This window comes from Typopeltis vanoorti, chromosome 24 (assembly GCF_054136105.1).
Source record: "Typopeltis vanoorti isolate ZY-2024b chromosome 24, IOZ_Tvanoo_1.0, whole genome shotgun sequence".
In the NCBI taxonomy this organism is placed as follows: Eukaryota; Metazoa; Arthropoda; class Arachnida; order Uropygi; family Thelyphonidae; genus Typopeltis; species Typopeltis vanoorti.
Genome location: NC_143572.1, coordinates 10444259 through 10458572, shown reverse-complemented (window position 1 = coordinate 10458572; position 14314 = coordinate 10444259). Strand labels below are relative to the sequence as shown.

Below are 14314 nucleotides of genomic sequence, written 5' to 3'. Positions count from 1 at the left end.
CACCAGACTCAAGAATAACCCTTTGAGCCCCAATGGCATAGCATCAGTGCCACATGCTTATTAAGAGAAAGAACTGAGGTTAAAATTCAGCACAGAATTTTTTTAAGGGACTTCACAGTAGAAATGGAAGAACAGCTGATCATTGTACAATTTGAATTGGTAAAAAACTATGTTTGATTGTCATAATAAGAGGAATCTCTCCCCCAACAACCCAGGAGGTGGCTAAATTGAGGGACATAATAGCAGACTGCATACCTAGAGTCAGGAGAATAAATCCAGTGGGAGTTAAATGGATGAATACCACCATCAAGCAGGAGCTACAAAATTGTGCAAGGAATTCAAGGAGAAAGGTGACCAGCTGGCACATGAGCAGATGCATAATGCACAAGCCAGAAGGGTAACCAGTGTGGTAAGGGTAACCAGTGCAGAGTATGAAAGGAAATTGGCAGCAGAGGTCTAAGATAATCCCAAAGAATTATTTCGATATTATTGCAAGTAAAAGGAAGAATGATTATGGAAGAATAATTTTAATGAATGGTGATGAGAGGGGAGGTAACTGAAGCAGATAAAAATGGTAGAATTACTAAGTGAATACTTTGCAAGAGTATATCATCCAGGTGGAGATATTGTAGTAACAAGAGAGGCAAAGGTTTATATGGAAATTGAGGTAAATGAGCTAGATGTGCATAGGATATTACAGAACCTTGATGTGAATACAACTATGGAATTAACTAAATTCCATAATTTTGATACAATCTTTGTAATTCTTCTTTGCACCCATTCCACAGCTTCTTTATTTCCTTGCTACATAGGAGACCAAATCTGCACACCATAGTCCAGGTGCAGTCTTATCAAGTCCTTGTAAAGAGGCAAAATGACTTCCTTATCTTTACATGTCAAGGTTCATTTCAACATCTCAATTATTCTCTGAGTTGTATTTGCAATTTTTGCTATGTGACTTTTGAACTTCAAATTCCTATCCACCATTACACCAAGATTCCTAGCCTCATCAGTTTATAGTTAATATAATATGCAGTTGATAATTTCATCATGCCAAAGTGCATAACTTTACGATTCTTAACATTGTATTGATAGCTATTTTCATTTGCCAAATTTCCAGCCTCTTCGAATCATTCTGTAAGTGCTGGATAACAGTGGCATCCATGATTACCCTACCTATCTTTGAATTATCAGCAAACAATTGAGTATCTCCTGTTAGATCCTTCCTAATGTCATTAATGTATAGATTGAACAACAGTGGTGCAAGGACTGAACCCTGAGTGGCATTTGCATTTGTACACCACTGGTCACCTTAAATCTTGCAGATTCAGAGCCACTGTATACTACTTTTAACATCTGTCTGCCAATCATCATGTCTTAGATAAGACAAGAGTTTATATTCCAAACCCATAGTCTCCACTTTATGCAAAAGCACTTCATGTGGTATCCTATCAAATATCTTGGCAAAATCCAACAGTATCATAGTGTGTCCATTTCCTATACCCAAATTGGCCATAACATTTGTCTAAAATATGATCAAATTGCTAAAACATGACTTCCTTTAGTAAACCCATGCTGTTCCTTGAAGAGTGTAGCTTGTCTGATATCAGATAGTTTACGCATGGAATATTACATTAAAAAAGTGGCCAGAAGGTTTCAGGTTATCAGCAGTCAATACCCCTCTCTCTCTTTCTCTCCTTTATATATGTAAGACCTAAAAGTGAGATCTTGAAATGGCAAGTAAGTTCTAACAACAGACTCTGCTGGTAACCAAGTAGTTTTGTTGATTGTTTATTATTGTTATATTTTTAATACCAAATTTACAAGAATCAAAACTAACATATATTAGTTTATGATTCTAAGAGATTAATAACTATGCAAATAAGACTGAATTATTACAACACAGAATCATCTTATTTTATACATATGTAGATAGAAATAATCAGTGGCACCATTGGCCTTTATGGGCCCACAACCTGCTAAGTGTCTTTTGCATTTGTACCTTTAGCTTTTATTAGAATAAGATGAATATATTTTATCTGTAAATTGTGTTCTGGGCAATTTACTTGTTTTGCAAGATGAAATTCCTGAGTTTCTGGGAGAACAAATAAAATAAATAAATAAAATAAAAAGCCATACTCCAGCTAATTCAGATAATGAAAGCAGAATCAAATATAATTGTTAAAATCACATAAGCTTGTCCACCATGGAGTTCTGATTTTTCTATCCTTGTCTGCACGGATAAAAAAATTAGAACTCAATGGTGGACACAGGAAGTTAAAGAGGCAGTGAAGGAAAAGAAGAAAGCATATCAAAAGTTCCTGGCAAATAAGTCAGCTTGTGCTCTTAGAGAATACAGAGACAAATGTAAGAAAGCTAAACAAAAGTCACGGGAGGATTTTAGCAAGAATATAGAAAATAAATATCAAGAAGGTGGCAAAATTTTCTGGAGGTTGTTGAAGAAGCTTAGAAATGGAGGAAAGAATGCCGTAAAAGGAGATGATATAGGCGACATGAAAATGGGAGAAAAAGATATCCTTGAAGTATTGAGTAATTACTTCGAAAAATTGTTAAATGAAACAAGCAGTGATAGCACTGTGGTAAAAAACACTCAACAGGCATACAGCCAGGAATACTTATCCATACTTGAAGTAGAAAAAGCCATCAAAGGCTTGAAATGTGGAAAGGCAGCAGGAGTAGATGATATTCGACCAGAAATGCTGAAGTATGGTGGTATAAAAGTCTTACAGTGGCTGCACTGCATGTTCAGAAGACCTGGACAGAGGGACAAATTCCTGATGATTGGAGTAGAGCTCTCATAGTACCCATATATAAAAAGGGAAATAAACTGAATGTGAGAATTACAGAGGTATTTCCCTACTGAGTGTTCCTGGTAAGATTTATGCAAGTATACTTGAGAAATGGTTGAGAAGAATTGTGAAAGAAAAGCTTGGTGAAGAACAAGCTGGATTCAGGCCAAATAGAGGCTGTCAGGATCAGATCATCACTTTACGAAAAAATAGTTGAGAAATCATGGGAATATAACAAAGATCTGTATTTAAGTTTTGTCGATCTGGAAAAGGCACATGACAAGGTGCCAACAGAGAAGCTATTCAATACACTACAGTTATATGGTGTCGATGGGGCATTATATCAAGCAATACTTAGTCTTTATTTGAGTTGTAAATCAGCAGTTAGAATTGAAGGAAGTACAGGAGGATGGTTTAATGTTAAATATGGTGTGAGACAAGGATGTACATTATCCCCTCTGTTATTCATTATCTATATGGATCACATTATGAAGGAAAGTGGTATTAAACATGATATCAAAATTGGAGATGTTAATGTCAGCTCTTTGCTTTATGCGGATGATGTTATACAGTGGTATCTCACTAATCTGAACTGCGGTTTGAAAGGAAAAAAAAAGTTTTATTTATTACATATTATTATTTTGTGGACCATTATTTTTATTTAATAATTATTAGTTTAACTATTATTATTTATTTTATTATTATTACAGTACAGTATAACTACGGTGATACACATAAAGAGGAAATTCAAAATGTGCATAATTTGGTTAAAAATATAAATCAAGACATTGAAATTTCACAAACAGATGTTACGGAACAGATTACAGGTAGAACTGAAAGTGAATTCGGAATCAAATCAGATACTGCAGAATGAATTAGAAGATGATGATGATGATAAAGAACTTGGAAAAAAAAAAAAAAAAACGAATAAAACATGAAGAGGCAGTTGTGTGTGACGGTTTTAACATGTGTATAGAATGGGCTAAGCAGAATGATACACCATTCCACAAAATTTTATTGTTAATGCAGCTCCGAGAAGAAGTATTCGAAAAAAGTTTAGCTTCCAAGAAGCAAAAGAAAATCAGTGACTTTTTTTACAAAGAAATAAAAACCTTTTTTTGTTATGTACAAGAAAGTGATATATTTACCAAATTAATTTATGTACTGAAGTATGCAATTTTATTAAATTAGAATCCTCAACAATACAGAACATACAAACTAAATTTTTTACTAAAATAAATGTGTGTACTGTATTATTTTTTTAAGTTTTACATTACAGTACTGTAGCTTTTTTACTATCAGTTACTTCATTTATTTACAGAATTAAATTCACGTACCATTAGAATCTGATCATTTTTGTCTTAAATGCTAGTTATTGTTTATTAGTTCGGATTAGTGAGATACTACTGTACTTCTAAATAAATCTGCAAGATTCCCTGACTAAATTGAATAACTGTTATAATAGATATGGTATGAGAGTCAGCAATAAAAAGACAAAGACAATGAAAATAGGCAGAATCGTTGAAAATGTCAACTGCGTTGTGAATGAAGAACCTGTGGAACAAGTAAAATATTTCAGCTACTTAGATATGATTTTTAGTGAAGATGGTAAATTAAATATGGAAATAGACAACAGAATCAACAAAGCTGGTATGGTAGGAAGTCAACTGAATAAATTCATATGGAATAAAAGAGAAATTAGTCAAAACACTAAATTAGCTGTATACAAGACAGTGTTCAAACCAGTTTTAACTTATGGATCTGAGACCCAGCTCTCAGATCCATAAGTTAAAACTGGTTTGAACACTGTCTTGTATACAGCTTCCTCTGGGTCATTTTCCTGCCAACCTAGCAGGAAAATGACCCAGAGGAAGACCAAGATATAGGTGGATTGATACAGTACAAAGTGCCTTAGACGATAGAAATATAAAATCTGATAATGTTGGCATCTTGACAAGTAACCGACTGATTTGGAGGAAAATTGTAGATAGGAAGTTAGTAATGGTGTAAGTTTTTCATGCAGTACTATCATATACTGTACACCCCTTGAGGGTACATATCAGGAATTTGATGATGATGACATAAGCTTGAATAACTACCATTCCACATTTTTTAAACTATGTTTAATTTCATATGCCTTAAAACATTTTTCACAGACTTCAACAATTAGGATGTTCTTCTCTATACACTTCTTTAGAATACACAAATTAATGCCAAAAAATATCATTATGAGCTTTAACTTTATTGGGTGACACGAGCAACCTACTCACTAATTTCTGAAATTTAATGAATGTAATGACTAGGTCTCATAGCTTAATTTAGTGCCTGTTGCATACTGTGAGGCAACTGTCTTTCATTTTGCTTTCCCTGCTGATATATATAAATAACTGGGTATGACATTAAAAGCTTTATATTCTATATAAAGTATATCTTTCTATATATATGCTATCTTGACAATATGTCTTACAGGATTATGATAATGAAACTGATATTCAAAAAACGCATCAGAGTATGATATTAATGAGACAGCGCAAAGTTATAGGTAGTTTCACCAATATTCACACAAACTTAAGGAAGAAAAACAAAATTTGTTACCTAAGTTCTTTCTCAATAGTGGAAAGATTGTTTTGAAGTAATCGCTCCTTTTCTTCCAATTTCCTTACCACTTGGTTTTGAGCATCTACTTGATTTTGCAATATACCAACCTGATCTGAAAGTACTGCTTTTTCCTCACGCAACAACTTATGAATCTGGTTTGATTTTATTCGCTTAATAAGAAATGAAAAGAAAAGAAAAGAGATGTGAACAAAGTTTATAATCTATTAATGATTGTATCTGCAGTCAAACTGTTAAGTTCTACAATTAATCATAAAATCTGAATAGTGTAAATATAAGAAGTCTCAACAGTTCAAAATGAGATAATTCAAAGTTACAGATAAATAGTGACAATCATATGACTTATAGTAAGAAGAATCGCATGTAGATTGTGCTGAAGATGTGGACGCTGAAAGTACCCATAAAAAGGCATATTATGGAAACTGTGCCTATGAGAAAATGACTGAAGGGAGTCCATGAGATTGGGGTCAAATATCAGAGTACCTTCTTTAAGGTTTAAGGTTTTGGGTGGATCCCCAGCATGTGAGAATGATATTCTAAGATCAGTCAAAATTTGGGATTTATAAAGTATTACGAATTGAGTAGGAGAGAGAGAGAGAGAGAGAGAGAGAAAAATCAGTGTTTTGAAAGTTTTTTAGAGGCTGAGGAGGCTACAGATGTGAGCTGTTTATATCAGGATAAATCAAATGTGAAAGCCAGCCCAATTATCAAAACATTTTTTCTTCTGGATAATAAGACAACTGTGTCTTGATAGCACCAAAATTCATTGGATTACAATTTAACAATCCACTTGAAAATGGTGAGAAGATTAGTAATTAGAACATTGGTTATGTTCCAATATTAGAACATTGGTATTGGTTAGATATTGAAGCTTGAATCACTTGAATACTGCAAAGGTTTCTTAAAAAGAAGAGGAATGGAGAGAGAGAGAGATCACTGACGTATAGGAGGAAGAGCATGGGTGAGAGTTCAGAACCTCAGGGCACTCCTATCCAATCACAAGGACTGGGGGGGGGGGGGGGAGACCATAAGATGGTAGCTTGGTAAGAAGACCTTGAAGATACATTTATCAACAGTGCAATGAAGTTTGTCCACTTGTTTGTGGTCATGTACTCAACATAAAAAAAATGTCTACAGGTATTTTTTAACTGCAATAATGTAGGAAGGTATGTATTTATGCACATCTTGCCTATTCTTCTTGTTGATACTAAATGAAAAACTGCTGCCATCAGTGATCTTAACTATGAGGCATGATCAGGCCTAAGAGCCTTGCTGGTCATCTGTTAATATCGAAACTACACTGCTCAAAACAATTAGAGGATATTTTAGTTTCTGTTGGATAATTACAAATTTCTGCAAATAATTATAACTATTGGGTACTTTATATATAAATGGATTTTTCTTACTTATGGATAGGGATATGGATTGATGAGATATCGTTTAAATAATCAATATTTATTACAAATTTAATAAATTATACATTTTAGCACGAAATAATTTTAACAATAGCTAAAAACGCTTTTGTTAATTTTTCATAAGGTGTATGGTCTCCATTAACATCTTGATTGCATAGACTGGATAAGATGATCAAACAGTTCTTGTGGGATATTTCTCCACTCTTCTGTGAGAGCAATTTCCAGCTATTGAAGCAATCATGGTGACACCAGTTGTACCTAAAGCATCCTAGGCATGTTCAATTGGATTACAATCTGGTGAACAGGCAGGCCAGTCCATTCGTTCAATACCTTCTTCTTCAAACCACTCTCATACCAAATTTGCAGTGTGGACAAGCATTGTCATCCATAAAAACGAATTCTTGGCCATTGCAGCAGCATATGGAAAACTATAGGTTCCAAAATCTCATTGCGATACCTTTGGGCTGTTAAGGAACTGTTTCTGATAAAAAAAGAGATCCATATGGCCACCTATACTTATTCCAGCCCATACAATCAAACTCCCACCTTGATGTTGGGGTCTTTCAAGAACAAACTGTGGATTATTTCTTGTTCCATAAATTATATGTTTAGTTTATTCCTTTATCCAAGTGTAAGCAAACAAAGTTTGCTTCAGGACTGGGGCAACTCGTGGCAAAGGTGGACTAAGTTCTCGTCACTTTCTTTAGTATCCCATAATGCAAAGCACATCTCCTTGTGGACATGTATAATGCTATGCATTATGGGAAGGGTCACTATCCAGACTGGTTTTGACCTTTATTGAGGTCTCTTCAGTGGGAGCCAGATCCAGAGGTGATACCAAGGTTGAAGCAATGCAGAACTCATATTTCCATATGCGAGTTGCCAAAAGGTGTCACACCTTATTATTAAATTACTCTGGATTAGAGAAAGATGTTGGAAGTTTTTTTTTTTTTTTTTTTTTTTACTTGGTTAGACTATAGACTATAAATTATATATTTAGTTTAATCCTTTATCCACATGTAACAAAGTTTGTGCCTAAAGTATCTTCAGGACTGAGGCAACTTAGTCTAACCAAGTGAAAAAAAAAAAAAAAAAAAAACTTTCAACATCTTTCAGCAAATGGCATATGGAAATATGAGTTCTGCATTGCTTCAACCTTGGTATCACCTCTGGGTCTGGCTCCCACTGAAGAGACCTCAATAAAGGTCAAAACCGGTCTGGATAGTGACCATTCCCACAATGCATAGCATTATACATGTCTGCTTTGCATTATGGGATACTAAGTGATGAGAACTTAGTCCACCTTTGCCACGAGTTGTCCCAGTCCTGAAGATACTTCAGGCGCAAGCTTTGTTTGCTTACACTTGGATAAAGGATTAAACTAAATATATAATTTATAGTCTATAGTCTAACCAGGTAAAAAAAAACAAAAAAACTTCCAACATCTTTCTCTAATCCAGAGTAATTTAATAATAAGGTATGACATCTTTTGGAAACTGGCATATGGAAATATGAGTTCTGCATTGTTTCAACCTTGGTATCACCTATGGATCTGGATCCCACTGAAGAGACCTCCATAAAGGTTGAAACCGGTCTGGGTAGTGACCCTTCCCATAATGCATAGCATTATACATGTCCACAAGGAGATGTGCTTTGCATTATGGGATACTAAGGAAAGTGATGAGAACTTAGTCCACCTTTGCCATGAGTTTCCCCCAGTCTGAGGAAACTCATGGCAAGATACTTCAGGCGTAAACTTTGTTTGCTTACACTTGGATAAAGGATAGCTAAATATATAATTTATAGTCTAACCAAGTGGGGGAAAAAAACAAAAAAATTCCAAAATATTTCCTGTTCCACTTTCACGTCATATCAAAATACGTCGGTTGCAGACTGAACCTGGACTCACCACTAAAAAGTACACGAGCCCAATTCTCATTTGTCCAATTGCGGTATTCCTGTGCCCAAAATTCTTTGGGCTCTTTTGTGATTTGTAGTAAGTGGAATGCAAACAATTGGTCTTCGAGCATATAAACCTATGGCATGAAGATGATTTCAAACATTTCCCGTCTCCAGAAAGCAATTCCAAAATCACAAAATTATGCTTTGAGATACATGACAAGCTTGAGTGACAACTTGCTGCATTTGTCCAGCTTCTAATCGACCAATGGTTCTCCAATCCATAAATTCCAGGATATCATGCTGCATGTTGCTCTGTATTCTTAACAAAATAATGGATGGTAGGTGACACAAGTTTACAATTGAAGTGCACTGTGGAAGTGAGTGCAACAAGTCACGCTTTTATACCCCCACATGCTAATACAGCTAAAGCACATTTCGACAAGTCTTAATATGATTTTGTATGCAGTTGCATGTTCTACACTGTTGTATATTAAGAATATTTTAAAATAACTGCATTACATTTGTAAATTATTTTTATAACTTTATAATTTACAAGAAAACCAAAATATCCTCTAATTGTTTTGAGCAGAATATAAACACTACTGCTGCATTCTTTTTACAACAGAATATCATCTTGACAAACATGATTTTATTCACATAACAATATTTATATATATCTTTTATTCTAATTTTAGTGAACAAACAGTCTTTTGCAAACAAAATAATGCAAAGATATTTAAATATTTTTACAGTGTCACATTACGGGTTCTGACTGCGTAAGAAGAGAAAGCACATTATGTCCAGAGATTAAATACTGCCAAAAGTAAGAGTGGGCAAAAAGATTTTCTTTTGGAGAAGTAAGATAGTAATGGGTTTTGATAGCACTGATATTAAATAGGTTATCCAAAGTCCAATGATGAATGATTTGGATAACACAATTTAAGGTAGAAGAAGTAGCCAATCTTGAAGTCTTGTTCATTCACTAGTTCATTTATTAAATGAGAAAGAGCAGTACAATGCACTGTCATCAGCAAAACTGTAAACTAGATACGTAGTCACGTGGAGAAACTTGTTTATATACTAAAAGAAGATAAAGTAGGAAAATGAACAGAGCTGTAGCATTAGTTATGAAGCTAGAGGAAAAAATCTATAAATTCAGTAGTGTGCAAAATCTTTAACGCCACACAGGAAGCTGGAATCTAGTTGCAAAACAGAGTAAAAAAAAACTTAGAAAGTATTGTAGAATATAAAATGGCAACGATCATATAAATGGAAAAAATCCCTTGCTATCAAGGAATAATTTTATAAATGATGAAAAAAAAAAAAAAAAAAGAAAGAATCATTTGTAATTTAGTTTTTATTTTTATTAAAAAACAGAACTGATATTTCTTCTATCCGGATTCTTAACATGATGAAATTTAAGTAAATCAGAAAATGAAGAATTTATGGCATGTGCACTGTTTTGAACTGTTCAATCATTCTCAGAGAGATAAAAAAGGAAAAGTGTCACTGGCTTAAAACCGAAGAGCTATCTGCTCTGAAGACACTAAAATTGATCAGTTTTATTTACTTCATTTAAACAAGTAAGCATTCTCCCATAAACAATGAATCAGGTAAGAGGCTAGTTACAATTTAGAAGTGGCCACATGGCTGTTGGGAATGCAAATATCCCTGAAATTCCAGCAACAAGAATACTCCCAATAAAAATACCACCAATCATCAAGTAGGCTACTTTGAAACAAAGAAACAATCCTAAAAGTGCTTTTCAAATGATAAGCAGATTAATAAAATAAAATCAAAAATCATGTCTTTGGGCAATAAGCTTTGGGCAATATTGGAAGAAGTAGAAAGATTCACCTACTCAGGAAGCATAAAACACATGCATGGCCAGTCTAAATATGATATTAAATCACACATTGCTGAAGCAACTGTTGCCCTTCAGAGAATACAGCCACTTTGAAAGAACAATAAAATACAGCTAACTACAAGACACTACCTTCTTAATACCTTTGTCTTACTATAAAGATGTGAGAGTTGGACATTGCTAAAGGAAGATGAGAAAAGACTATTAGCCTTTGAGATGAAGTGCTAGAGAAAAGTTTTGAAGATACTATACATGAGACATGTTAATAAATGATGAGATTAGAAGGAAAATCCCATCCATTGCCAGAACACAAGAAAATATCATCACTAAAATACAACAAAAACAGTTCTGGTGGTTGGGCCATGTGGCTAGATCAGACAGTTTACCTAAAACACCACTAGAGGGCTTGACTTCTGGTAAAAAAATACTGGGGACAACCTAGAATCACCTGCACAAATAATATTAGAGAATGAACTAATTCTTCATTCTGCACCCTGTTAAAGAGATCCCAAGATAGAAATATCTGGAGAGAGAGAGTATGTTAGGACTGTCATCTTTATAGTCCACCAGTCTCTACATAACTATGGGTGAAGAAGAAAAAAGTTACTTCTGAGTTACAGCTAGGATTTTTTTTAGATGTCTTGTTCTGAATAAATTTCAGAAATCAACATAGCAGCATTAAAAGTGTTAGCTTTGGATTTCTTTTATTTTATTATAAATAGAATACTGCATATATAGTCAGAAACTTAAAACTTTTTCAGTATATTTGCAGCAGAATAGTCAGTAATGCTGTGTGACAAAATTATACACTAGCTTCTTTTTACAAAAACTGTCTGTATATTTGACTTTGTTGCCTGATGGGCATTATTCAAAACTGGTGACCAAAATAGTAGTTTCATGAATCAAAAACTGAAATGATTACAAAGAAAACAAAATATAAGAATTAAAAATTTCAAAAAGGAATGGATCGAGTTATGCTGAAGTTATTCTCTCTCTCTCTGTGTTTTATTTGCAACAAAAAACACATTTTTCCAGATATCCAGTTGTAGTGGTTGAGGTATTCTGATCAAAGAAAACAATGTAATTCATACAGAAAATGCAGAATGAAAGGGAGTTTCAGTGTTTTTAATTGAAAAACACTGAAACTCAAATTAGAACAAAGAGGAATGGACAGGACAGATATCAAAAAGTGGTATATGGAGGAACATAATCCAGGCAAAAGCTAGTAACTAGTGGTGTGGTGCAAGGTTCAGTGCTATGACCTCTACTGTTTAATTTGTGCATAAATGATATAAGAAATAACTGGAAAGGAAATATTCAGTTGTTTGCTGATGATGCAAAATTAATTAGAGTAATAGTGAATCAGGGCACTGTGGAGAGCTTGCAGGATGATTTAAATAGGCTGTCAGATGGACAAACAATAATGGGCATCAGTTTAATAGGGAGAAATGTAAAGTTATGCATTTTGGGATAAATAGATTATAGGCAATAAATAGATAACTGTATACCACTTTGATGGAACTGTATTCCACAAAATAGATGAAGCTAGGAATTTAGGTGTAGACAGAGACTTGAAGTTTAGAGTTTATACTGTTAAGGTTACTTCACTAGTCAAGTAAACATAAGTTTACTTGACTATTGAAGAATACACTAACAAGTAGAGATAAGTTGTTATTTCTCTTTAGAAGGCCTTGAATATGACATCTGGATTACTGTGCTCAGGTCTGGTCTTCTGAGTTTCTTGAGAATGAGGAAGTATTGGAAAGGATTTAGAGTCGAGCAACCAAGATGATGAGTGGTCTGTGGGACATTTTCTAATCCACATACCCTCAATCTATTCCCTATGGGTATAGATTGAGGGTATGTGGACTGCAGAAGTTGGTTGATAAGCAAAAAAGAGGGTTGCAATAGAAATATTTAAGTTATTTAAAGGGTTTCATAGGATTGATGAAGGGGAAATGTTTCAGCACTTAGCTAGAGGGGGACAGAACAAGAGGTCATCTCCCTGGAAGTTGAATAAAAGTGTGGTTAGTAGGGATGTGAGGACTAGATTTTTCACTTGGAGAGTGGGAATGGATGGAATAGGTTACCAGAGTCAGTTGTTAGTATTTTGTCTATTAATGGGTTCAAGAAGAGGCAATGTGGATTGTATGGATAAATTGGGTCTTCTGCAATGAGTCTTTGGATTCCATGGAGTATTATAACAACAATTATAATAATAATAAACACATTCAATAAAAACAAAGAAAATCACTTAACACGAAGAGATATCACTGATATTCTCTTTTTTCCATATTATATGTCTGACATAATATTAGCCACATTAAATTGGTAAAATAGACATTCTAAATTCATACAATGTGTATCTATTTAAAAATTATTAAGAGTTGCCATTAACAATGAGACCTGCAATTTGTGATCAAAGAACATTATTTCTATCAAAACAGGTTGTGAAGATTAAAATAGTTACTAACCTTCAAAGCAAAAACACACTGCTATACACACTCATTAAAGGTTAATCACCAAAAATAACAATAAAATAAAAACAAGTACAAAAATTATCCAAGATAAATAAATATATATAAAGTGAATTTCACATTAGAATTTTGATGCAGGAATGCCATTTGGTGTGATAACAACTGAACCTCAATCTGTTTTTGGAATATGTATTATAACCTATTTAAGGTTATTTGTAACATATATTTTTGTATTCCTAGAATTATTTTGTCTAATTTCACTATTAAAAATGGCCACTTAAACCAAATATGAGATAACGCATCACAACATGGTAAAAATTCCAAAGACTAATTTTAGTCTTTGATAGAAAGAGATAAGCAAAACTTTATTTTTATGGAGTACCCTTGAATCAGAATGTGTCTTTTGACTGCACTCTTTTTTTTTTTTTTTTTTTAAATTAAAAATTTAATGAAATGATCATATACGTGTTATTGTCTATTTTTGCTGTATTTTTGGCAATTATAATCTTTGAAACTTGAAGTGGAGGTTGTAGATGGTAATGAATGAATGAATATAATATTAAAGATAATCAAAGTGTGAGATAAGAGAAATGTCCAAGAAAGAAAGAGTGAGTGTTGTATGGTAATTCAATCATAAAAGGTGTGATTGACAAGAGTGACAAAATTAATGGTGTTAGTTGTGTGCTATTAGAGAGCAAAAGGATAGGGTGAAAAATATGATCGTAGTGGCTAGAATGAATGATTTAAAAGGAGAAAAGTATGGCATGTAAGAGGACATGAAAGAATTACTGGAAGTAGCAAAAGAAAAGAGTTAAGATAGCGAGTCTTCGCTATTATGGCCCTCCTTCTCAGCTCTACTCTGTCACGATATGACAGAATAGAGCTGAGAAGGAGGGCCATAATAGCAAATGACTATATGTAAGTTATGTAGGAGGAGTGGTGTGGAGCTTGTGGATATGTAAAGTGAGTCTGACAGGGCAAAAGGATGTATACAAGGATAGTTTACCTCTGAATGGATTTGGAGACTGGAAAAAGTGTTGAATGAAGTGAATGTGCAGAATCAGAGAAACTAGAGTTTTTTTTGGGGGGGGGGCAGGGGGGGTGATAGCTGTTGAGTGGATATGCAGACATCATTGAGGTAGCTGAGTGTAAGAATGTGTATAATATGCCTAAGTTAGTATTACTGGTAACAAACCAGAATGGGATAGTTAGTATAAAGTATCAGGATAG

The 14314-nt window shown here is 33.9% G+C and overlaps 1 protein-coding gene across 8 annotated transcripts in view; it reads right to left on the bottom strand.

Annotated features, from left to right (window-relative positions):
* Positions 1-14314, bottom strand: part of Bre1 (E3 ubiquitin-protein ligase Bre1) — a 385362-nt gene that overhangs the window by 46047 nt on the left and 325001 nt on the right. For all 8 annotated transcript variants that reach the window (XM_090413492.1, XM_090413495.1, XM_090413499.1 and 5 more), the window contains one exon: positions 5406-5578. In XM_090413492.1, the coding sequence (XP_090269618.1) occupies positions 5406-5578 (173 nt within the window). The remainder of the gene's footprint in view (positions 1-5405; positions 5579-14314) is intronic.